Source organism: Notolepis coatsorum (assembly GCF_963971535.1).
Source record: "Notolepis coatsorum genome assembly, chromosome: 6".
Taxonomy (NCBI): Eukaryota; Metazoa; Chordata; class Actinopteri; order Aulopiformes; family Paralepididae; genus Notolepis; species Notolepis coatsorum.
In genome coordinates this window covers 138857299-138884069 of record NC_140170.1, presented here as the reverse complement: position 1 = coordinate 138884069, position 26771 = coordinate 138857299, and the positions used below count along the sequence as shown (strand labels likewise).

The 26771-nt window shown below is 44.8% G+C and overlaps 1 protein-coding gene across 1 annotated transcript in view; it reads left to right on the top strand.

The window, feature by feature from the left end:
- Positions 1 to 23795, top strand: part of lhfpl4a (LHFPL tetraspan subfamily member 4a) — a gene marked incomplete at both ends in the record, with an annotated part of 160185 nt that extends 136390 nt beyond the window's left edge. Inside the window, 1 exon segment of the mRNA XM_084315977.1 lies at positions 23742 to 23795. Within this exon segment, the coding sequence (XP_084172103.1) occupies positions 23742 to 23795 (54 nt within the window).
- Between the last annotated feature and the right edge of the window lie 2976 nt (positions 23796 to 26771).

The following is a 26771-nucleotide window of genomic DNA, read 5'->3' as shown; positions in this document are numbered from 1 at the left end:
CAATGTATGTTAGGGAAGCAGTGGTGGAGCCCAATAGCAGAACACAGGAAGAGAGAGAATGGAGCGTTTTAGGTTGGTTTTAATATAGGCACCACGCAGACAGGTATGAAATGTACAGGAATGTACAATAGGTGCGAGCAGGTGCACTCCTCGTGCAGCACAGGGTGTTGTCTTGGGAGACAGCGTAGCTCGGGAGCGGTGGTCCTGGGTACAGGGAGAACAAAGGTTAGGACAAGGCAGGCAATAGGGAAAGAGCAGCAAGGCTAGTATGCGTCGTCGTACCTAGGTTGTTAGGATAACACTGCAACGAGAGACGACAGGATCCGTGGGTTGAAGTAGGAGCTGCTGATGAGGGAATCCCTCACAGCCGCGCTGATTGATGTCCCTCTGGCAGCGTGGGAATGCTGGGGTCGGATGCTGCCCATATAAGGGTGTAGAAGCCGGAGGGAAGAGAAAGGCTCTCACCGTGATTATGACAGGACCCCCCCCCTCTACGGGCGCCTCCTGGCGACCCTCCAGGCTTGCCAGGGTAGGCCCGATGGGGTCCCGGATGAGGTCAGGACACAGGATCATCTGGCGGGAGACCCAGCTGCGCTCCTCCGGACCGTAGCACTCCCAGTCCACCAGGTACCTGCCGGACGGAGTAGGCAGGATGGTCGTCAATGATCAGCGGAGGGGGAGGTTCCGGAGCTGGAGGGGACAGAGGACTGGAGACCACCGGCTTCAACTGGGACACATGGAAAGAGGGATGAATGCGCATATGGGATGGCAGCTTGAGTGAGGGGTTAATGACAGACAGAATTTCGTAGGGACCAACAAAACGGGGGGTGAGTTTCCGGGAGACTGATTTTAGAGGAAGGTCCAGAGACGAGAGCCAAACCATCTGACCTGGTTGATAGTCGGGGGCCGGGGTCCGGTGGCGGTCTGCAAAGCGTCGATTCTGGTCAGCGGAGCGGAGCAGCGCGGCCCTGGTGTCCTCCCATATCCTCCTGCAGCGGTGAAGGTGCGCCTGCACCGAGGGGACTGAGATCTCCTCCTCCTGGGTAGGGAACAGTGGAGGCTGACCTGTGGCAGCGGAGGACAAGGAGTTGTGGGCGTACTCTATCTATGGCAGGAAGGCGCTGCAGCCAGAGGGGTCCCAGTTCGTGACGCAGCGGAGGGCGGACCCCAGGTCCTGGTTGGCCCGCTCCGACTGGCCATTGATCTGCGGGTGGTATCGGCAGAAGGCCTTCCAGACCTGGGAGATGAACTGAGGCCCTCTGTCGGAGACGATGTCCACCGGGATCCCGTGGAGGCGGAAGATGTGAAGCCCCATCAGGTCCGCAGTCTCTGAAGCAGAGGGAAGTTTGGGGAGAGCGATAAAGTGAACGGCCTTTAAGAACCAATCGACAATGGTGAGAATGACTGTGTTACCATGTGAGGGAGGCAGACCGGTGACGAAGTCCAGGGCGACGTGTGACCAGGGCCGACCAGGAACAGGCAGTGGACGGAGGAGCCCGGCAGGCGGTTGGTGGGAAGCCTTTCCACGAGCACAGACGGTGCAGGCAAGGACGTCTTCCCTCACTGAGGCCCACCAGAAGTGCCGCTTCAGCAGGGACAGGGTACGGTCGACCCCAGGATGACAGGCGAACCGGGAGGCGTGGATCCACTGGAGCACCAAGGTCGGGGACAAAAAGCTGGTTAGGTGGGCCATTACCTGGATCAGGCTGGGCGCGCTGGGCCTTTCGGATGACGGACTGGATCTCCCAGGTGGCGGAAGCCACCAAGCAGGAGGAGGGAAGGATGGTGTCAGGGTGTGAGGGACCCCCTTCGGGGACAAACTGCCGGGAGATGGCGTCCGGCTTAATGTTCTTGGAGCCTGGCCTGTAGGTCAAGGTGAAATTGAACCGGCCGAAGAACAGCGCCCAGCGGGCCTGGCGGGAGTTCAGGCGCTTGGCCGTCTGGATGTAGGTGAGGTTCTTATGGTCCGTCCAGACCAGGAAGGGGATCTCTGAACCCTCCAGCCAGTGCCTCCATTCCTCCAAGGCCAGCTTGACTGCCAGGAGCTCCAGGTTCCCAATATCATAGTTGACCTCCGCCGGGGTCAGGCGGCGAGAGAAGGCGCAGGGGTGTAGTCTCTGGTGGAGAGCGGAGCGCTGGGAGAGGACCGCCCCCACCCCGGTACTCGAGGCGTCCACCTCCACCACGAACTGGCGGGACGTGTCCGGTTGGACGAGGATGGGCACGGAGGTGAAGCGCCTATGCAGCTCGGAGAAGGCGGACCAGACGAAGGGCACGGAGGGCGAAGTGAGTTGGGTGAGGGGTGCAGCGACCCGGCTGTAGTCCCTAATGAAACGCTGATAGAAGTTAGCAAATCCCAGGAAGCGTTGGAGCTGCTTGACGTTGGTGGGTCTGGGCCAGTCCGACACTGCCTTGATTTTCTCGGGGTCCGCCCGGATCTGGCCGCCCTCTATTATGTAGCCGAGGAACCCGATGGAGGAGACGTGGAACTCACACTTCTCCGCCTTGACGAACAACTTGTTCTCCAGCAGGCGTTGGAGGACCCGGCGGACATGCTGGACGTGCTCTTCCATAGAGCAGGGAAAAATTTGAATGTCATCCAAATAAACAAAAACAGAGCGGTTAAGAACATCACGGAGAACGTCATTGACAAGGGCCTGGAAGACAACAGGAGCGTTGGTCAACCCAAAGGGCATTACCTTGTACTCTAAGTGACCGAGCGGTGTCTTAAAGGCTGTCTTCCATTCGTCCCCCTCCCAGACACGGACAAGGTGATAGGCATTCCTGAGGTCCAGCTTCGTAAAAATGGTGGCACCTTGCAGGGGTTAAAAAGCAGAGTTAATTAACGGCAGGGGGTACTTGTTCTTGACTGTGATGTTGTTGAGGCCACGGTAGTCAATACAGGGGCGAAGGGAACCATCCTTCTTGGAAACGAAAAATAAACCAGCGCCGACAGGAGAGGAGGAGGGGGTGATAATGCCCGAGGCCAGGGACTCGTGGACGTATTTCTCCATGGATTCCCTCTCCGGGTGCGAGAGATTGAACAGGCGACTAGCGGGGAGCGGGGCTCCCGGGAGCAGGTCAATGGCACAGTCGTACAGGCGATGGGGTGGCAAGGAGAGAGCATGCTGTTTACTAAAAACAGCCTCTAGTCTAGATCATGATAAATTGGAGGGATAGTGGAAAGGTCAATGGGTTCGTTGGGAACATGAGAACCAGCTACCTCCAGTAGCAGACTGTAGGCAGGTAGCGTGACAGTGAGCGCTCCAGCTCACGACCGAACCAGTTGGCCAGTTTATCACTGGGTTGTGTAACTTCAACCAGGGGCGATAGGATTATGGGGGGAACTAGTGACGTGAAAACTAATAACCTCGTTGTGATTCCCCGAGAGCAGCAGGTGGAGTGGCTTGGTGTGGTGAGTTATCCGTGAGAGTAGCCTCCCATTTAGACGTGGGCATCGCGGGGAATAGGCAACGTGTCGGTAGCAATGCGGAAGCGGGACACGACGCCAGCGTCAATGAGGTTTTCGTCAGCACCTGAATCAACCAGCGCGGACAGGGGAAGCGACTGGCCATTCCAACACAGGGTGGCACTGAATTGCATATTGGGACCGGAGCTGGGGACATAATTTAGGCTCGAACATGCGCCAAGCATTACTGTCGAGCCCCGCCGTTTGGGTGAAGCGGACACGAATCGAGGAAGTGACCGAGATGGCCGCAGTAAATACATGCCCCCGTTTTGAGCCTGTGGAGGCGTTCGCTGGGATGAAGGTGAGACCGGTCAAGTTCCATTGGCTCAGAGGGGTTGTGCTCGGCGCGAGCAGCGCGCCTGGGGGGAGGAGAGCGAGATTAATTGGATAACGGAGGGCGGGTGCCGCTAGCCTTTTCACGGCGGCGCTCGCGAAGACGCATGTCCAGTTCTCTGGCTAAATCAATTAGCTCGTCCAGGGAGTTCGGTCTTTCTTTGGACGCCAACTCGTCCTTAAGAACGTCGCTGAGGCCTTGACGGAATGCCCCTCTTTACGGAATGTCATTCCACCCGGAGCCCGGTGCTAGGATACGGAATTCAATGGAATATTCGCTTACGCTGCGATTTCTCTGGCGGATGGCGAATAAGCCAGCAGAGCTATCCGAGCCCCCGGGAGGGTGGTCGAAGACCTTTTGCATGTCGGCGATGTATGCGGGGAACGAATTGCAGAGGGAGGACTGACTGAAGTGGAGAGCTGTTGCCCATTCTAACGCAGGACCCTTGAGCAGACCCGACAGGTAAGCGATTTTAGATTCATCAGTTTGGAAGGTGTGCGGCTGTTGTCCGAATACTAGTGAACATTGAAAAATAAAGGCACAACATTTAGAGACGTCCCCGTCGTAGCGTTCTGGTGCGGGGACATGGGGCTCCCTGTATGGGGGCGCGACAGGTGGGGTAGGCTGGGCTGTGATGTATGCATCAAAACGGTTACATTGTTTGTCTCGCTCCGCAGAGCTGAGCGTGAAAGCGCGGAGTTGGGCAGTGGTCTCCTTTAGTGAGTGAGAGTGTTGGTTTACCAGAGTGGCTTGTCCGTTGATGATGGTCCGGAACTCTCTCAATTCTCTGGCATCCTGTGGTGCTGGACTCATCATTTGGTTGCAGTGTTCTGTTAGGGAATCAGTGGCGGAGCCCAATAGCAGAACACAGGAAGAGAGAGAATGGAGCGTTTTAGGTTGGTTTTAATATAGGCACCAAGCAGACAGGTATGAAATGTACAGGAATGTACAATAGGTGCGAGCAGGTGCACTCCTCGTGCAGCACAGGGACGTCCAGGTGGGTGGTGTCTCGGGAGACAGCGTAGCTCGGGAGCGGTGGTCCTGGGCACAGGGAGAACAAAGGTTAGGACAAGGCAGGCAATAGGGAAAGAGCAGCAAGGCTAGTGTGCGTCGTCGTACCTAGGTTGTTAGGATAACACTGCGACGAGAGACGACAGGATCCGTGAGTTGAAGTAGGGGCTGCTGATGAGGGAATCCCTCACAGCCGCGCTGATTGATGTCCCTCTGGCAGCGTGGGAATGCTGGGGTCGGATGCTGCCCATATAAGGCTATGGAAGGGAAGAGAAAGGCTCTCGCCGTGATTATGACAATGTGACTCTGTGATCATTCCTTCCTTTAGCAATCAATTTTTTCTTGTTATTATAAAACATGGTTAATGCAATCTTACTGATTGTATTTCATCACATTCCTAGTTCATAATTTTCCAGATACATATGAAATTTGTAAAACAGTTCTTGTTTGTGAAGGCATGAATCTGACAGATGTCTCTGTTGACAAGTTGTTCTCTGTCTCAATGTGTGTTCAGACGCCTCTTGGTCCACAGGTATCTGATGATGTCTCTCTCCTTGACGATGCAGTCGGAAACATTCACTCCTCCATCGTTCAGAGGGGGCCTATAGGAGGTCGCCATCCACTCCCTGTTTACCTCATCAAGGGTCACAGGGTCACCGGTAGCAGTGGGGCGGTCAACTATAGTGGCCTTGCAGACTCTTTTCTTGGAGCCTGTGTTGTTCTCCACCACCACCACATGTCTGCCACTGTGCTCGCACTTGACCTTGATCAGGCCCAAAGACATGGTGGTAGGGTGTTCTTGAATGTGCTGTGCTGGTTGGTCCCCCGCTCCCCGCCATCACGGTACTAGAGGGCGAGGGTTTGCCGGTGTAGCGGCCTGTCTGTAGGACGCTCTCCCTCACACGGATGACAATCTTGTCATGGAAATCCACCTTGATGGTCGGGGTCTTCAGCTCCCTTCTGCAGGTGATGGGTTTGGTCTGCCGTGGGTCGCCGGGGTGAGGCTGCATGTCGTCCTTTCTGTCTCTGCTCCCCTTCCTTTGGGGATGTCTGTGTCATGTGGGCTGGGTTGGATGACGGCTCTCCCACGGTTGTTGTCGTCACCCTGGTTGTGTCCGCAGCTCCTTGGCTGTGTCCTTCGTGGTTCAGCTGTTTTGGGTCGCTCAGGTCTTTGGGTTGTGTTCCTCTCTGCCTGGTCCCGTTAGGCTGTTCACGAGTCACCCCTTCTCTCTCATCGTGTCCTCTCACCAATATGATCTGAGGGTGATAAAAACCTGCCTTAGATAACTTCTTATATAAATGATTCAACGCCTTTCTGCTAAAGAGGAAAATCATTTAGGGTTAATTCAATTCATTGTGTAATAGCATCATGCATTTTATATCGTTTGGATCCGATCTTTGCATGGAATCAGACAAAAATAGCTCTTTATCTTTATAATCTGTGATGTCAAATTGAAGTTGACCTTACCTCAATACTTACCTTGTCATGACTTCTCTGGCTTTCCTCACATCTCAGTGTGGCTCATGTGTCATGATATTAGCATGGAGAAAAAACATAAAACAAAAACTTCTAGGCAGCTAGGTAGTTATTTTGCATGAAATATATTCATTCATTTTCTTGTCTACTCTTAAGTAGCATTAATTCAATTATCCTATAATAGATCTTGTGCATTTTGATAATCATTGTGTAAATGATTATCCTGCTTCCAACTGATAAAGATAAATCTAACCCTAACTAACCTTACTGTCATGCATTTGTCCTAATAAACTAACCTACATTGTAGCACTCAACACTTTGATGAACATTGTTACTCAGCTGATAGAGTTGTGCCCTTCCTGATGACCTGTCGCACATAACTTGTTGTATAAAACTTGTAAGTCGCTTTGGATAAAGTGTCAGCTAAATGACAACAATGTAAATGTACCCTTGTACATTTTGATAATCATTGTGTAAATTATTTATATTATTCCATTATTCCATTATTATATTATTCCAACTGGTGTTCTTGATATTTGCAGTCTGTTAGTTTGTTAAAAAGAAGAGGCATGCATGTTATTAGTTAGTGGAAAATAGAATTGTGAGTAATTTCCTGACTGCATTCATCAAGTATCAGTGAATCATGGTGTTCAATATGGCAAGCTGACCTCCAGACATTGCATTCACCGAGCCCTTTCATGTGGTCAGAGTGCAGGCATTTGCATTGCTTTGTCTCCCTCATGTCCTCCCTTGTGGGTTTCAAGTGCTCACTTTGCTATCGTCTTTGTTCCTGTAAACTTAATTAACATGATGTAGATTTATTTTGAACGGTCAATTGGTTGTCTTTTAGCTACAAACCGTCCTCAGCTGATGCTCGTGTTCATATGTAAATTATGGCGTCTCAATTTAAATGATTGTAGCTGGTATCACTCAGTCGGTGTCCTGTCTGTGTTCAGATGCAAATCATTGGAGTTTCAGTGAAGTCTGTCTTTTGTGATACAATTGAGTGTCTAAACAATGCTCTGTAATTCAATTTGAGTTTAATCAGTCTGCCTCTTGATTGTCTGCTTGCTTCCTGTAAACACAAACAACATGTTAAATTCCTACTCTTTTTATTCATCTGGGTGAATTCTCTTTGACTGCCTGTGCGCTCAAAACACATCAGTTAGTCCTCATTGATTTTATCATAGGATGTAACAATATAGTGTTATAATTTTTTTTAACTATATTGAATATACACACATGCTTTATAACAATAAAGAACCACACAATATACATATCTCATCAATGTTACTCTGGGAAAGAGGAGGCATGACTCTGCCTCTCATCTAAAAACATTATTTGTCATTATCTCTAAAGAAAGGTTGCTGTTACTCTTTCTTTAACTCTTAGATCAAATCTATCCAATTGATTTGAATCATATTTAAAATGTTTTATAATGGAGAGGGCTAGTTATTTTTCATTGGTTCTTTAGATAAACACATTAACTCAAGCGAATATAACCTATTTGTTAACCTAAACATCTTATTTTTAAACGTATGTGACTTATACTGTGTACAGCAATGAAAAATAAACACTCAAGCGATATGGGATAGCTGTAATTCACTGCAACTGAGACGATAGTTGTGTCATGCATCTATATTAGGATTTCATACTCACCGGAAAAAGCTGTTGTGCTCACGTCGGGTCCTCATAGTTCAGTTCAGTTACTGAATAACCATATAACTAACCCTTTCCTTTCGTGTATGTGTAGTTTAATTCGAATACGTTCCTTTCCTTATTCGTGTTAAAGATAGTTTGAGAATAGTGGTTGAGGCTGTAACATGCTACGTACCATCACGGCAACGCTCTGTGCATTTCTCTGGTGGCTGAGACAATGCAAACTTAGAAAAACCCTTTTACATCTCGCTAAAGTAACACGACAAGTTCCAATAGCATGTACATACACATACAAATAAAAACAGATAACCAAACGAGGATTTCATACACCCCTCGGGCATATTAAACTTCACATTAGCACACGGATAGCCTCGTATCAGTAATCTAATAGCTTCACGGCGCATACCATGTGACGTCATCGCTTCCAGCGACGTTCACGCGTCCCATTTAGGAAATAGCGCTTTGCAATCCATGCAGTACCTTTCCACGAGCTCTAAATAACCCGGAAATCAACTAAAAACAGCGTTTTGTAACCGAATGAACGAGCCTGTGCATCATACGGTTCCATGTCAAACGTAAACAAACAGACAAGACAAACGATAATAATAAAAACAGTAATGTGTGTGCATATCTGGTCTGTATTGGGCCGCTGAAAAGTTTAATCGTCCAGCTATCACGCTGCGAAAAGGCTTGGTTACCCTCGATTTACAATATACATCGTCATTAAAAACATAACGACGAACCTGAAATTCAAAATTTAAAACAACGATATAGAGGTCTAATATACTATAGCCAAAACTCACGCTCCCTAAACAACATGACCAAAATGTCCCGTGTTTCTCTACCCGCCTATCTGTTATGACAATACGGTAGTTAACTTAACCTGACTAGATCGCTTCCAGGAAGGAAGGGGAAAATAATAACAACAACGTCTTTTATGGCCAAACTTGGAGCTTTTGAATAATACAACAATAATTGGATGAATTACCTCAATCCCCTGTTGTCAGTCGCACGTCCTACCCTTCACAGAGACCGAGAACAATCCGATCCAAGTATTGCCTCCAAGAATTACATACAACTGTATAGCGTTAGCTATGCGTACAAACACACATACTCCCGGTCGAGTCGTACGCACACAACAGATTTGTACCTATTTCTCAGTCTGCAACACCCGAACTGGGATTAGTACACTACAACCCTGTACTTGTTTTAGTCGGCAACACCCGAACTGGGATTTGTACACCACAACCCAGCAAATCCCCCAGTAACACTGTAGAGGACCGGGATACACGCGTTCTCCCGTAACGGTTTACAATATAAACCAGATATATTAATTAATGCACATTACCCTATCACTCAGCCATGATCTCAATATTAACAACATACCGTAACATTCGCCTGGCACAGAGAAAAGCGGGAAGGTTTTAATTCCTTGCCATACATTTGGTCGACCATCTATTATACTCACTTTTCTCTGTATAGATGAAACAACGCGGTACGCCGGGAGGACGCAAAGAGTCCGTCACAAGTTCGTAGACGCCAATTGTGGGATATCCTGGATATCCTGAAGAACGTGCTCAGTCAACCGAGATCCAGTTAATAAGGTTTATTAGCCAGATAGATCAAATATATACAGGTAGTTAGAGAAAATGGCTGAGTGGCTCTCGTCCAGGTGATCAGCTGAAATCGCTCAGGTAGAGAAGGCTGAATCTTTGTGAGGAGGGGGATTATGTAGTGTGAAGTAGGGCTGGGCGATATGGCCTAAATATGATATCACGATATTTTCTGACCCTTATGTAAAAAAGCCAAAAGTCTTTTTCTGGTCTTCATCCTCCAGTCCACTGTTGTTGTATTGAGCTGTACTGTATTGTACCCATTCTGCAATCTGTTAATAAAGTTTTCAATCAATCAATCAGACAAATGTATAGAAAAGCTTTTATTATAACCATATAATTTTATTATTGTTTATGAAAATGTTTTAGCCCTTTATTATTTTAGGCATGGCAACAAATAAAATAATAATAATAAAATGAATAAATAAAATATTAAATAAATAATTTTTATTTTATAATGCTCATGAGTCATGATTATTGCTGAAGTCTGAGTCATACAATACTCACTGGCTTTCATAACCTAACAGACTAACTTGTCTTGCTCAAGACTTTTAATAAGAGAGCACTATCTCTCTCAACCAAAGCAATGCATGGTAGACGGCAACAGAACAATTTTGATTGACAGTCGATTCTGCCAATTACGTCACACCGCTTGCACCCACCTCTGCTGTTCTTACCACCAATCGGCAAGCGCTTATTCGTTTTTTTACTTTCGGGAAGTCCGCCATTGATCTACACAAGTGTATCAATAACAAACCTACCGGAGCTAATAACGTTAGCTCCCCGCCACCCACGAGTAGACTACCAGCGCTCCGCAGGAGTACCAAACGAGGCATGATGATTTTACTGCAACAAATGTTATAATAAAAGCTTTTCTATACATTTGTCTGATTGAAAACTTTATTAACAGAATGCAGAATGGGTACAATTCAGTACAGGCTCTCTGAGCAAAGGAAGGAACTGAGATATGAATGACCAACAATGCTAGCTATGGTCGGGTAAATATGCTGATGTTATTGAACGTGTAACTATATAACGTTAATGCCACAAAACGAATGCCTTTGTTAATCATAAGTAACTTTGATGCAGTAGCGTGTGTGTGTGGGGGCGGGGTTGTGCAGGTCGCTTGACTGAAACTTTTTTCAAAGTTTGAACGTGTGGACCAGATTGACGCGACACAATCCTCTAACGCGAGGGCAAAACATCACGATATCCACGATACATTTAAAAAGTGTATCGTTAATGAACTGTACCCGATATTTATATAATATCGTCATATCGCCCAGCCCTAGTGTGAAGGGGAGGGGGGGACACAGGATAGGGAACAAAGATGATGGGAGGGGGGACATTTGATATCCACGACAGCTCCAACTCTATAGTGAAGTTTGCGGACGACACGTGGTGGTGGGGCTGAGAAGGCCTACCAGGAGGAGGTTGATGTACTGGCACGCTGGTGCCGGGATAACAGCCTACTCCTGAACATTGGTAAAACCAAGGAGCTGATTGTGGATTTTAGGAGAATACAGCAGGGGACACACAAGCCACTGTGGATAAATGGGGCTATCGTAGACAGGGTGAGCAGTTTTAAGTATGGGAGTCCACATCACAGAGGACCTGACATGGACAACTCACATAGACACTGTGGTAAAAAAGGCGAAACAGCGCCTCTACCACCTGAGACAATTAAGGAAGTTCAGAGTATCAGGGAAGATACTCCACTCCTTCTATTCCGGGGCTGTAGAGAGCGTTCTGACTGGGAACATCACTGCCTGGTTTGGAAACAGCATGGCACAGGACAGGAAGGCCCTACAGAGAGTGGTGCGCTCAGCAGAGCGTACTACGGGTATTGCACTACCACCCCTGCAGGACTTATACAACAGGAGGTGCAAATCCAGAGCCTGCAGAATAATGAAAGACCCTCACCACCCGAACAACAGCCTGTTCAAGCTGCTGCAATCAGGCAAGCGTCTCCGCATAATCGCAGCAAGAACAGAGAGACTGAGGGCCCTTTCTCACTCACTGCTCTGTGTCGAATCAGACCCGGCTCGCATCAGAAAAGGGTGTGTCTGTCTGAGTGAGAACGCTGTCCCCCGTCCCAGCCCCCCGCTGATTCGTCCGCGGGGGCGCTGAACCTGGACCGCTGAAATAGGTGGTCTCAGGTGCGCACTAGTGGGGGCGGTTAGGCCTGGCAATTTTGTTTGCCATTGCTATGTCTATACATTGTTCGAATGCATTTATTCCTATTAGACCAGTGGTGCCCAACCAGTCGGCCGTGGTCGACCAGTAGATCAATGACATGCAATATAATTGCCACAAGCGATGGGATAATGTTAGCTTCTGAACAGGCTAAGCTAACCAGCGTTAGCCATTGCTGTCTACTTTACTTTCTTGTTCGAATGCATTTATTTCTATTAGACCAGTGGTGCCCAACCAGTCGGCCGTGGTCGACCAGTAGATCAATGACATTCAATATAATCGATGCGAGCAATGTTACTAGTAAAAGGCTAAGCTAGCCTTTAGCTTAGCGTTATTGTTAACCCTGCATAACGATCAAAAGCGGACTCTACAACAGAGTTCCATTCGTGAGAAAAGGGGGGTGGGTTATATTGACATGGCTTGACAACAGAAGTTCAAATATAACTTCATATTTATTAGTTATTTGTTTCTTTATATCAGAATCCAGTCTCCAGTCTCCGTGTTAACACTTCCTGTGTTTACATTTCGAGCGTGACATCATCGACTACGGCAAGCTTACAAGCTCAAAACGCAAACCGTAAACAAAACCCAGAGCGCACCAAGACTGAAGTGTGTACACAAACTAGAGGGGGGAGAGGGGGGGGGGGGGGGGAGTTCGGCACGGAACTCGGAATGAGGACGGCACGGAGCTGATTCGACCCCGATGTTGAGTGAGAAAGCCCCCTAAGGCTCAGCTTCTTCCCTCAGGCCATCAGAACACTTAACACTTATCTCTCCACACACAAGCACACATGAACACACACATACACACACACAACACACATTCTGCACTCGCTCACACACAAATGCACCATAGGTCACTTTAAACACACAAGAAAAGGACACTTTAAAGGAAGGGAAAAAAGGACACTTTAAGAAAATAACTTGTTGTGATTATTGCATAGTATAGTTAGAAATAGCAAGTATAGCATAGGGACATAGAAGTAAAACTGTATTTGTATAGTAGTGTACATAGGACCCAGTGCCTGTATTGCAATTATCTCAGGATTTATTAACATGTCTATTTTAGCATGTCTATTCTACTTATTTGATTGACTATTTACTATTATTTACTATTGTATTCTTGCACAATCGAAGCGGGCATGGCCAACCGCATTTCACTGTATGCCCTGTGTAACTGAGGGGTACAATTCCCTGACTGTATTGTTAGATATGGTATTTAATACCACTACCTCTTGTACTTTAACTTCTGGCCATCCAGTACATGATATAAGTATGATGAACACTTTCCCACCTGATGAAACGAATCCACACAAATGTACAAATCGAAGGTTTAATATAGCAAAAGGTATATACAACGTTCACTTGTTTACACTTATGATTTGAAATATGCACTTGTATGGCAAATGAGTATTCGTAGGTAAATCAACATTGAATGTCCAATCTCTGGTTACGCAGGGAGTAAGTATACAACCTGGATATTTAGGAACGATAGCGATGGTACTTAAATGATTATAGCTGGATACACTAAGGGGGGGGGGGGTCCCGCTGGTTGTAAGACAGTAGGAGGGGGGGGTTAGAGAAGCCGCTGGCGGTATCCCATCTGGCCGACGGTTTCTTGGGAGAATTCAAAGTCTTGAACACGGTGCCCACAGAACCTCGGTCCGCAGACGAATACAGCTGGACCCTCTGTGGACGGTAGCTGCCGGTCCACAACGGAGAGACGTGAGGCGACCTCACTGGTGTAGAGCGCCGTCTCACCTGGAGTCCTCTCCGGGGGGTAGTTCCAACACTCCGCAGTGTTGGCCTTTATCCATGGAATAATCAAAGCACCCAAAGCATAATCCAAGCCGTGGAAGGCTCGCCGTCGTCCGGGTAGAGTAATCCAATATACAGGTCCAGTCGCCCTGGCCCGGAGCTCCTCGGATGCAAGCACCACTAGGGGTCTGCCCAGCCTGGTTAAGCGTCCAGATAACGTCAGGAACGATGGGGGTACTGATAACTTTAGAACTCTAACCGAACGATGCACCATACATAAATAGACTATTATTAGCTTAATAGAATACGTCCAACTCGACGGTATAGTGCCAAACTATGACTATTCAACTATTAATCTACACGATATCTCAATGCCTATTCTGAGGCCAAGTAGGCCTTACTACACCACACGTGCGTCGTGGGGAGGCTTTGCGTCTGTCACTCTGTTGGAGGGTAAAGAACTGGACTAAAAGAAGTTCTACTTTACTTGCGCCATATATATATGCGCTATGAACAAATAGTACCATTCGTATTTCGCCCGACATATTCCTGCGCGGAACCGGGGCTTGCCACGACATGTTGGGCGGCACGATTGAACTTGGACCTAGGGGTATGGCAACCTGGCGCCAGGTTCTCGTCCAATGGTAGAATGAAACTATTATGGGCTGTTTAGTAGACTAAAGGGATATTCAGTGCATATTGTACAAGGAATATACAGGGGATATCAAACGATATACAAATACAATTAAATATATATATATAAATAAATATATATATTCGGTTTAATCTGATCCTTCACAACACCCTGGTATGTATGTGATAAATAAACCTCTTGAATCTTGAATCTATATAAGAAATGTGGGGTATAACAAGGTCAGTTATTTACAGTAAAACATATAGTTATTCTGGACACAAAGCTGATCAAAAGGACCCAACCCTTGTGGCTGATAATGGGTCGCTTAAATATTTGACCACACTAAAACAAGTAATCCATTCATTGGACTAACTTACATTTTAAGTGGTGTATTTCAGTACTGCCTCCTCTTCTGACCAACACTATAAAGCATCCCCAGGACCCCAGATATATACAGTATATACATGTATCACATGTAGTCAGCATTTCATCAAGTTCACCCCTATTTAGTTGATTAAACAAAAACAAAAAAACGGATGCAAAAAAGTTACTTAAAAATATAAATTGAGACGACTTGTGATTTAAAAAGAAATTATTTTACACTGTAGTTATTATCATTATGCCATCTGACCTATCTTATCTATCATACAGTAAACACCATGATCACCTACACTATTTTCTTATTGTTGGTTAAAGTTAGGAGGCTGGTCAGGCTAAACCTGGCTGCATTTGCGACTGAAATATTATTGTTAAGAGATTATTCTTGGTATGGTGGGTGACAACCTGATGGCCCACCATGGCAGTAGAATACACTCTGGGGAAACACTGGGTCACATCAGTTAACCCCCTTCTCTCCTCTCACTGTGTATCCCAGTGATCCAACACCAATCTTTATAAAAGCATCCGTAATGTGATTACTTGTATTTTTGTCCAGTAACCGTGACAAATACTGCTTCCCCTAATCAGGTAACACTTCCCATAATCAGATTTTCCATTAAACACATCCTGTGAGCATAGCCTTAGCTCACCTCTAGCTGGTGTTACGCCAGACATCTTAACTCCTCCTTCAGCATTGCGCTACTACCTGTTGTGTTGAGTCACATGACCAGGCCAGGGCCTGGGCTGGGCTAAGTAATATTCTTCTGTGATTTCAGCCCCTCTCATCTCATTAGAGGGACACCGTGGAAAACAATAGGTGGCAGCATAAAAAAAAGAACAGAATCTGCACACTGTGAAACTTGCTCCCACTATATTTATTCAATGATTTATGAATATAGTGCGAGCAAGTTTAACAGCGTGTGGATTCTATTATTTTTAATGCTGGTCTTCTGTTTGGTCCTGCACCTGATCAGTGTACATGCTTTACGGTTCCAGAAGAATGGTGTATTATTAACCCTTTCACTACCACACTACCACACTACCAAATGGTTAACCCTTTCACTGCCACATGACAAAGGGTTAACCATTTCACTACCACACTACCAAATGGTTAACCCTTTCACTGCCACATGACAAAGGGTTAACCCTTTCACTACCACACTACCAAAGGGTTAACCCTTATCACTACCACACTACAAACGGTTGGTAGTAAAGGGGTTAACCTTCTGTAGTGTGGTAGTAAAAGGGTTAAAACATCCAGCAATGGGGCATAGCGCGAATGGAGAGGACATGTCACGTTGAGGAAGGTGTTCCACTGAGGACGTTGTCTGCAGCACCATACACAAGGGCCTCAGGCGTGTGTGTGCGTGTGTGTGTGTGCGTGCGTGCGTGCGTGCGTGCGTGCGTGTGTGTGTGCGTGTGTGTGTGTGTGTGTGTGTGTGTGCGCGTGTGTGTGTACTCAGGTTTGAAAGAGAGGAGGGAGAGTGAGGGAATGTTAGTCTAATTACAAGCCGAGCCGATCTGGGGGGTAAATAAATGTCTAACAAACAAGTGAGTAGCTACTGCATAGCCTATGAAAAATGAATTGTTAAAAGCACCAGTGGCGGCGTTCCGTGTGGGAGAAAAAACATGTCTATCTCTTTGTATTCCAACCAGAGATACGGCCGAGCTAAGTTTGAATGTGACAGTTTTCTTAAATGTCTGGCAATGAAAAAGGAACTGTGCTGTGAATACTTTAATATTTAACGTGGGGGGGGGGGGGGGGGGTTGAAGAAGAGGTTTCAATGTTTCACATGTCTGTTGGCTTGAAGTAGAATAGAAGAATAGAATAGAAGTACTTTATTGATCCCGAGGGAAATTCAGCACCACAGGTCGCTCACAATGAACATTTAGTTAGTCAAAAGTCAAAAATAAGAATAGGAATAAGAATGAGAATACAATTTTAATAAAAATACACAATCAGAGATATACATTCTAAAATATGTATATACATTCAGAAATTCTGAAATATACAGTCAGAGAATATACAGTAAGATAGAGTAATATACAGTAAATGTCCAGGAATAGAGAGCTGGTCGAGAGGAGAAATGATGTTCAGGATAAAACCGAGCTCTGTTGACAAGCTCTGTATGCATTACGTCCTGTATATACAGAGCTCTAACCAACCACCACTGTATACAGAGCTCTATAACCAACCACCACTGTATACAGAGCTCTATAACCAACCACCACTGTATAGAGCTCTATAACCAACCACCACTGTATATACAGAGCTCTATAACCAACCACCACTGTATACAGAGCTCTATAACCAACCACCACTGTACAGAGCTCTATAACCAACCACCACTGTATAGAGCTCTATAACCAACCATCACTGTATAAAGCTCTATGACCAACCACCACTGTATAGAGCTCTATAACCAACCATCACTGTATACAGAGCTCTATAACCAACCATCACTGTATACAGAGCTCTATAACCAACCATCACTGTATACAGAGCTCTATAACCAACCATCACTGTATATACAGAGTATACAGAGCTCTATAACCAACCATCACTGTATAGAGCTTTATAACCAACCATCACTGTATAGAGCTCTATAACCAACCATCACTGTATACAGAGCTCTATAACAAACCATCACTGTATACAGAGCTCTATAACCAACCACCACTGTATAGAGCTCTATAACCAACCACCACTGTATAGAGCTCTATAACCAACCATCACTGTATACAGAGCTCTATAACCAACCATCACTGTATACAGAGCTCTATAACCAACCATCACTGTATAGAGCTCTATAACCAACTACCACTGTATAAAGCTATATGACCAACTACCACTGCTAGGCCAAGACCAGCACCTTGACCTGACAGGTGATAGTAATGTGTTTTATTGGCAACCAGTGGTGGCAGCACAGAGCGTTCATTGAGCTTTCCCAGAAAATCACAGAAGAAGGCTTGGCTGGAGGATTTGAAAGGAGACGTTGGAGAGAAAAGGGTAATTGTATACAGTATTTCAGCAGTAACTTGTGTTTTCACCCCATCAGCCTTTGTGGAGACTCTTATTGACTTCTCGTCAATAGAGCTACAGTAGATAAAACCCTGAAAATAGTAGAGCAAACAGGCCCACTGTACTCCAGCCCTGTGCCTACGCTACTACCAGTGACATCACCGGGGACATTGAATCCTTGTCTTGTGTTAATTACAGCTCCATGAAATGATGTAGATGAGACAAATACTTTGTCTTGTAGGGACTGCTACCTTATCATTTCATTGAGCTGTAATTAACACAAGGATTCAATGTCCCCGGTGGCATCACTGGTGGCCATATTCAAACCCAATTACTCTCAATAACTGTCAAACTAAATGAATGTGTGCAAAACTATTTACAGTTTTTGGATGTGTATGAGATTATGTGCAAAATAAGTGCCCCTAAACATGGGGCAGAGAGAGAAGTGACGACATACAATTACAGTCACAGTTGAATCCCTATGGTCCCTCAGCATCATTTGACAAGCAGCTTAGGGACAACTTGGTTGAGGGAACAGTGCATTAGTACATGGTACTGTGTGTAGGGTATAACTGTATAGGGTGTAGTGACTCCTGTATGTGCTTCTCTTGGTCCCATTAAACCCATTAAAAACCAATTAAAAAAACTCAAGACTTTTTGAAGACACAAGGGTTTCTATCCCAACAACAGCAGAAAAGAGACCGAACAGTTACCTGACAAGCGCTCGACACTGCCGTGGATAAACGGCCAAATGGACCCAGGGCTGTTTATTTTTCATTTGCATACAGGATAGCGGCCGTCCTCCCTGGGTTGTGAAGTTAATGTCCAGGTCTGTCTTTATGGATACAGCTCGAGGGCCGGTGCTTTATATACAGCAGAGGTGAGCAAATTACACTGCTTGGCAGTCTGCTCACACTTCAGAGGACATTTACTGCTACCCTCGCCGTTTCACTCCCCGGCACCCAGAGTCAACGTGAAGAGGACTAGCATGGCTATTATTTTTCCCCTTGTGGGATTCTGTTGAGAACAAAGCAGTGGAAACACAAGTGGAAATCTTAAAAGCCACGGGCGGTCCCTGCCAGTTCCTCTCATCATCATTAACTTACTTCTTTTCTGTCTTTTCTTCTTCCAAGTTTTTCCCACACTTTAATTAATAGCCGACTGCAATGTACAAATAGTACTGAGGTGATACAGTAATTCTATTATCAGACCAGTAAAACCTGCCCAGGGCTGCGTAATCTTGGAGAAGGTATTTTACCTCAAATGGGCTTAAGTCTTTATTTCTTCGAACTTTATGCCAAGTGCCATCTATCTCTACAGTGCCTTCCAGTCAGCCTCAGCCTCAGCCAGCTAGTATGTCGCCCTGCGTAAATGTGAACAAAAAAGGCTGTGTGGAAAATGTCAGCTTGCTCTTACACTCAAAAAGATCTAACCTTTGATTTGATTGTTTGACCCCTTAATAACTCATTGGGCACCAATAACGAGTATACTCGTGTTTCGCCGCCAACGCTTGAGTGCCAATAACTAGTATACTCGTTTTTGGATCCTTTGATCTTTTTCCTTTGATCCCCATTCTAAACACTCAGCCGGAGCTCCCTGGCACATCTGCCTACGTTAGAATTGAAATGACGATAGAATATCGCCAGATGGCAGGCCTACCTTATGAACATGCATGGGCCAGCTATTAGTGTGTTAGTGCCAGCCCCCACAGCCCCAAATAACTAGGGACTCATTGTGAGCAGCAGTGAGCATGACACGTTCGACAATCACAATCGCCTAGAGTGAACTATTGGATATTATGAAAAAGACTAAATGGATTATATGGATGATGATTATGGTGCGTTTCCACCAGATTATGTTGGACTAAGCACTACTGGTCAAATGTAAACAATTTAAAAATTAAAACTATAATCAAACCGACCGATGAGGAAACCTATTCGGCTCCGTGGTATAGTCTGGCCCGAGCACACAATGGTAACCTGCAATGCAATGGCGAGCGAACTATTGGCTATTATGAAGAAGAAGACTAAATTGATTATATGGATGATGATTATGGATTATAAGGTGCGTTTCCACCAGACTATGATGTTGGACTATGTTGGAATCAGCACTACTGGTAAAAACGTAAAAAATACGATAATCAAACCGACCAATGAGGAAACCTATTCGGCTCCGTCTATAGTCTGGCCCGAGCAGATGAAGAAGACGGATGAGGGCTACCTAACTTTATATGTATTGATCCTGTTCTGATTCAAGACACTTTTGGACTCGAAGTGAGAAATGGAGTACCTCTAAACCAAAGGTAATGTCTATTTTACGTGTACTTTACCGAAACTCCATCATAAAACATGAGTTTATATGATCGCAGCATCGGATAAACGACCTCCCCCCGCCGGCTTTGTGAAGAAACAAGGTCATGTGTTTACCTTTGACCTGGCAATAATATAGGTTTCAAGCGAGCAGCCACGAGATTTGTGCATACGCTGCACAAAACACACTTTATCTCACAATATAGAAAACCAGCCTATTTTGAAACAGGGTTTATCTTGGGATTATGAACGAACGAGGGTATGTAGAAACAAACGCTTTTTTACATGTTGGACTTTAAATAGTGTTTGTCAAATGAGCCATACTATTGTCTCCATAGCTATAATATAGAATATACAATAGCTCCGCAAAGATTGTGAAATATCGTGAAAATGGTCAAAAAAAGCTGGCGCCAGGCAGTACAGATGGGGAAAGAGCATGGCGCTCAATGAGTTAAACTAAAGGAACACGCCAACATAATAGGAAATGTGCTTACCATCTTCTCCAGAGTCAGACAAGAAGATAGATACCAATTTCCAACATTATGGGAAATGCACTTAATAGATACCAATTTCCTCTCTGTGCGTTCAGTAGAAAGTTATCCGGCTGGAAGCTAGCCTAGCTTAGCACAAATTAATGGAAGTGAATACAGACCAGCTAGCCTAGTTTAAAACTCTAGGAGAGGTGTTTTTGTCAGCTAGGCTAGTGGTCCGTATATATTTGCCTATTTCTGGACACTGTGGTCTCTAAACAGTCTTGGAATTGCAAAGATTTTAGCATTGCCCGTTCAAGGCGTACCCACTCGGAGCGCATGCCAGTTCGAAACACGCCGATTGCTTGGCTCCCGGTATTGCTGATTGCAGCATTGTCGGGGGGGGGGGGGGGGGGGGGGGGGAGTGTGTGGTCATTTGGAACAAGTGCCCGCTTGGAGTGTGTGGCCGCTCAGAACACGTGGCCGTTTGGAGTGTGTGGCCGATCAGAACACGTGGCCGCTCGGAACGGGCGTATTGCTTGGCCCCGAGAAGTGCTGCACTCCCTTGGGTCCTTAGCAATGTATGTAATCTCCATCTGCTCTCGTCCCCTCTGTATTTCGTTAACACATTGGGTGCCACGCCCCTTCCAGGAAGTGCATCTGGCCTTGCCGTCCATTAACCCCATGTAAACGCTCACCTTGTTTGTAGAGCTAAACCTATATTTTATATTATAGCTATGGATCTAATAACACTGTTGATTGTCAGTGAGTTGCTTCTGGTCAACATGGAAAAAATTTATTATTTTTTCATCCGTACATTTCCGTTTTATACCGTTTTGAATATGAATATAGTTTGGGTGCTTCTGAGTAATTCCAGGAAAAAGACGCGAAAATAGCGTTTTAGTGGAATCCACTTATCACGTTGTCATTTTTCGCCTGATTATCGAATCTTCCTAAAATCAATGCTAGATTATCATTATTATGTCTCCTCGTGCATACATGAAATGGGCCCTGGAGCGTGGCGCTCCCCCCCCCCCTCCTGCACCCAACGGTAAACAGCCACACACAGCACACACAGATAGCTTCAATCGCCCTTTAAGCCCCGGACCAGACCCTCTACCTGCGTGAACGGCAGGTAAGAGGAGGTCAGGCCTGTGATGCAGGGTACCACCTGTCCCCGAGCCATGTAGGCATCCATGGCAGGGAAGGCCGGGCACAGCATGCTCCTCTGGAACACGTGGCCCACCATGGCATCAGGGATAGGTGTCGGCGGGGGGCGCTGGCAACGGAATCCCATTAGCCAGCGCTGCCGCCACCATAAGGTTGGGGAAGAGAGCGAGCAGCTCCTTCTGCTGCCTCTCCTCCTCCGCGCTTGCGTCTCTCAGGATCGGAGTATTGAACCCCGACTCTGCCGACGAGGCATCTTGCCATGGAGCTGGGGAATCGAACCCCGACTCTCCCCTCTCTCCTCATTGGCCAGGTACATGCCTGAGAACCTTGTGTACCCCCCCACCCCCAACCCCTTTTCGAAAAGCTGTATGTGTATGTGAATATGAAATCATATGAAGATAGAATCATGTGATGATGTAATCATGTGAAGATATAGTCATGTGAAGATATAATCATGTGAAGATGTAATCATGTGAAGATGTAATCATGTGAAGGTAGAATCATGTGAATGTAGAATCATCATCAGATGGAATCATGTGAAGATGTAATCATATGAAGATATAATCATGTGAAGGTAGAATCATGTGAAGATAGAATCATGTTTAATGGGACACTTTCAGATATGGAAACCCTTCAATGTGGCATCCCCCAAGGAAGTTGGCTTGGTCCTTTGCTCTATTCAATTTTTGTTAATGATTTACCTTATGTATTGAATAATGCATGCGGGGACATTTATGCGGATGACATGACAATGTATGTCTCTGCAGAGAAAGATAACTTGGTTAATACGTTGCTCCAAGAAGAGTTAATGCTGGTTTCTAATTGGGTTACTGAAAACAAGTTAAAGTTAAATGTTTCAAAAACAAATACTATCATGCAGGCCTCTAGAAATAAATTAAGAACGGATCAGGAACTAAATATTGTGTTGAATGGTGCTGCTATTGAGCAGGTTAGAGAGGGCAAGTTGTTGGGTGTGATTATTGATGAAAAGCTTGCTTGGTCAAGGCACTTTAATAACATAGTGGCTAAAATGAGTAGGAGTATTTCAATGATCAGAAGGTGTGCTCATCTTTTGAGTGAGAAGACAGTTAAACTAATGTTAAAAGCTTTAGTCCTCCTATCCCACTTGTACTACTGCCCAACAATTTGGTTGAACGCTTCAAAGTGGGATCTGGAGAAACTTCAGTTTGCTCAGAACAGAGCGGCACGTCTCGCTCTCCGCTGCTCTGTGAGGAGCAGTGTTTGGGGAATGCATGTCTGTCTTGGCTTAGAGTGGATCAGAGGCTGGCATGCAGCCTTGTAACATTTTTGTTTAATATTTATAAAATTGGTAAACCTAAGTCTTTGTGGTCAGAACTACAACCCACAAATACTAGACATGGCTATGTCACCAGACACACCGTGGGTCTTCATTTTACTCTACCTCTACCAAGTACAAATGCACTAACCGTAATGTATAGAGCTGCTGCATACTGGAATTGTATACCTGTGAAGATAAAGATGATCAGCAACAAATTCACTTTTAAGAAAAAGTTGAAGGATGCTGTTTCATAATGGTGAAATACAGTTGAGTTACTGATTTATTGTTAGTATTGTTAGTTGAGTTAGTTAGTTTAGTTAGTATTGTATTTGTGGTTGGAGCCTTTGTGTGTTTTTTTTGTGAGATTCTAAATATGTTGAATGTGCTTAAGCTAATGTGTTTCTTAGGTTTTTATTGTTATTTTGTTACTGTAATGTAATGTACTGTAATGTTGTAGGTTGTGTGTTAGGACCCCAGGAAGAATAGGCTTTCACCCATGGGTGTAGACTAATGGGGATCCATAAATAAACAAACAAATAAACAAATGTGAAGATGTAATCATGTGAAGATGTAATCACGTGAAGATATAATCATGTGAAGATATAATCATGTGATTGTTTCACATATGAAAAATTTAAATGACATGAAATCACAATAACCATAAATGGAATTACGCAAATCTGCATTTACGCAAGAACATCTGCTAGCATGAAGAATATCTGCTAACATGAAGAACATCTGCTAACATGAAGAACGTGTGCTAACATGAAATAATGTGTGCTAACATGAAAGAATGTGTGCTAAGATGAAAGAATGTGTGCTAAGATGAAAGAATGTGTGTTAACATGAATGTGATTTATTTTCTAAATGTTGAAATGTTGTTTTTTTCTGTCATGGTCCTCATCTATGTAACTAATGTATCACTTATTTTCTTGTTGCAGATTGAAATACGGGAAACGAAGGACCCAAGGTTCGGAGTTCAGCGGTTCCACTGAGAAATCCACCTCCTCCTCACCTTCCTCCTCCTCTCTCCTCCTCACCCTCCTCCTCCTCTCCTTCCATCCGTCCTCCATCCGTCCTGCAGCCCTCTTGGTTTGGGCTTGGAGCCTCACCCGGCAGTTTGTAAAATAGGACTGACATGGAATGCTGTGAACAAAGAAAAACTATTTGTCCGTTTGGAGAGAAACACATTCAAAGGGGAAATATTATGATCAGTTTTATAAAGAAAAGAAAAGAAAAAACTTTTCATGGAATACAGTTTTGCTGTCACATAATATGGTTAAAACAAAGATCATGAAGTTATTGGTGGTGATAATCATGCTTGCTAGCAGGGGGTATTCTATGAAAACGTTTATTCAGAATGGAAAACAAGCAGTTTCCAGCTTTAAGAGGTTATCATTATGAAGTGCGTATGTAAAAGCTACTTCTGAGATAAGAAATAAAGAAATATAGATAATGCAACAAAAATACACACAAAAAAACATGAAGGGGGGGGGCGGCTGAATTTTGTACAGTGTGATTTTGAAGACCATCCTTTTTTCAGACAGATTTTCACTTCTCTCTTTATATATGGCAGGGTTTGATTCCCGGGCAACAAAAAAAGAATATGAAGATAATATGTAAAGGTGATGTTTTTATGGAAGCATTTATCACCCCAAACTGAGATACCCTGAAAACCTGTGGAATAGCCCTTTTTCGTTGTCATGTCCTGGGGGGAAAAGTGTGGATATTCAAATGCTATATTTTACTCCTGTGTGTACTTTTGACCGGTCAACATCCTTTAATCAACATAACACAGCTATCAGGTGGTTGATTATAGACTGTGTTCATCATGACAGGTGTGAGAAACGTCAAAGATGGTTGATACATACAAAGATAGTGGACTCTGAAACTACTCCCTGACATGGTTATGTATGTCAGTGCATTCTGGAGGTGGGAAAACCACAGTACAGACCATGAGTTTGCTCTCAGCAAGTGCATTTACCATTTACAGTTAGTAGGGATACTGGACTATTCGGTCTCATGAGTCGGCTTAGTTACTGTACCACATGCAAACAATTGATCCCATTTCCTGTTTGGTTTTGCAGTTTGTGGGAATTCCGTTTCAATGCACAATATTATGTTTACCTGTGTATACAGGCATATTTGTTGGGATACTAAAATGCATATAAACATCTTATCCCATTTAAGACCTTCACTGGGATATTAGCTATGGTATCCATATTATTTATGTAACACACTCAAAGTATTTGTGTTCATGGAAAAGTTGAGAAACTTTAAAAATATCTTCTGTTTACAACATCCAACGCCAAGTTTGGGCCAAGTTGTCCACCACCTTAGAAGGTCCGCTGGCATTCAGAGAAAAATTTATGATTTTTGTAATAAATAGTTTTTGAGGAAAAACAACTTTGTTTGAGGTCTGTAACAGTCAGCTACTATGGAGGATTTCTTTGGGAAGAGCGAGGGTTAACGCCCTCTTGTGCAGACTGCTAGTCCTGTTAGACGCTGCTTTTACAACTTGAGTCCACTGTCTTTGTTCATATCCAGCATCTATGGAAACGTCCTTCCTGCATTTCAATCAGGTTCTGTGTTTTTTCCCTTCTCAAGGTGTCCTCCCTCTGCACCCAAAGCTTCTGTTCTGTTCTGTCCTGTTCCCTTCCACTGGGTTTTGTAAGTGCATTTTGCCGCAAAGAAAGGCCCTGCATGCTGCATCTATCTCAGGCCGGCAGAGATAAGGCTTGCTCTACAGTATGTGTCTGGTGGCCCAGAGTGCTGAGGGAAGCACTGTATCATGACACAGTAGCCCAGAGACGCTCCACAGGCCACAGCCAAGAGCACAGAGCTAAGCACTGGCGTTAAAAAGCCACGTGAATTTCACATATTTTTCATATGATCACAATATGCTATTTTTGATTTAGATTTAGATTTAGAACACTTCGCATGTGATTTACATGATTCCACATGTACTCATGTGATGTCATGTGTAGTTGTCATGGTATCAACATGTTATTATCCCATGCGATCACAATATACCTTCACCTGAGCTATATGTGATTACATGTGGTAATAATTTAAAGCAAAGTTTCACATAACACCATCATGGAAGTTATACAGGCTAAATCATTTAAGCACGCATAATTATGCAAATCAAAGGCGAGTGAGGTGTTCCAAAATCACATTAGAAACGTATGGGAAATTCATATGACTTTTTCCTGTAAGGCCACTTGTGTCTAGAGGTGAGGCAACCAGCACAGACACTGATCATCAGCACCATCCTGTCCTGGCCTCTTCCATCCTCCACTCTGTCCACACCACCACTGACTGCCCTCTGCCCAGGAGGCAGGCGACACAGGCAGAGGACAGGTCTGTTTTCCAGAGCCTATAGGGGGGTGGTGGCAGGTTCAGCATTTGAGTTTGCATAAGAGAGTATTTTTGGACAATAGCAGTAACTCTTTATACAAGCAAGCTTAGCAAAAGAACCCTCTGTTTTCTACAGTGGGGTGTGTTAGTATCTTCATATTTGCAGATCAACATATTATCTCAGGAAGATTGCAACATTGAATTAGATTATAACCATGACTGGGTTTCCCTGAAGCAGTCCCTTAGCCATTCTATATCAATGGAAGAGAGATGAGAGTGCTAAAAATGGCTTTGGGAAACCCCAGTCCAAATCAACTTATAAAGTAGTGCATTTGTTACAGAAAACAAAGTGTTTGGTGATTGCAGCTCTACATTTACCTAACCTTTCACATGTGCAGTAGCACTTTATATTACAGTACACAATGCCAGGATTATTACTGTGTAATAACATGTAAATAACTTAATTATTTGGTAATGACAAGTCATTATTTGTAATTATTGATGAGTGCTTTCTAAACCGAGATTCTAATTTGAATATCTTTAATTGCCAAGACATATTTGCATAATTCCTGCACCAGGAATGAATCCTCTGCATTACATACAAGTATTTA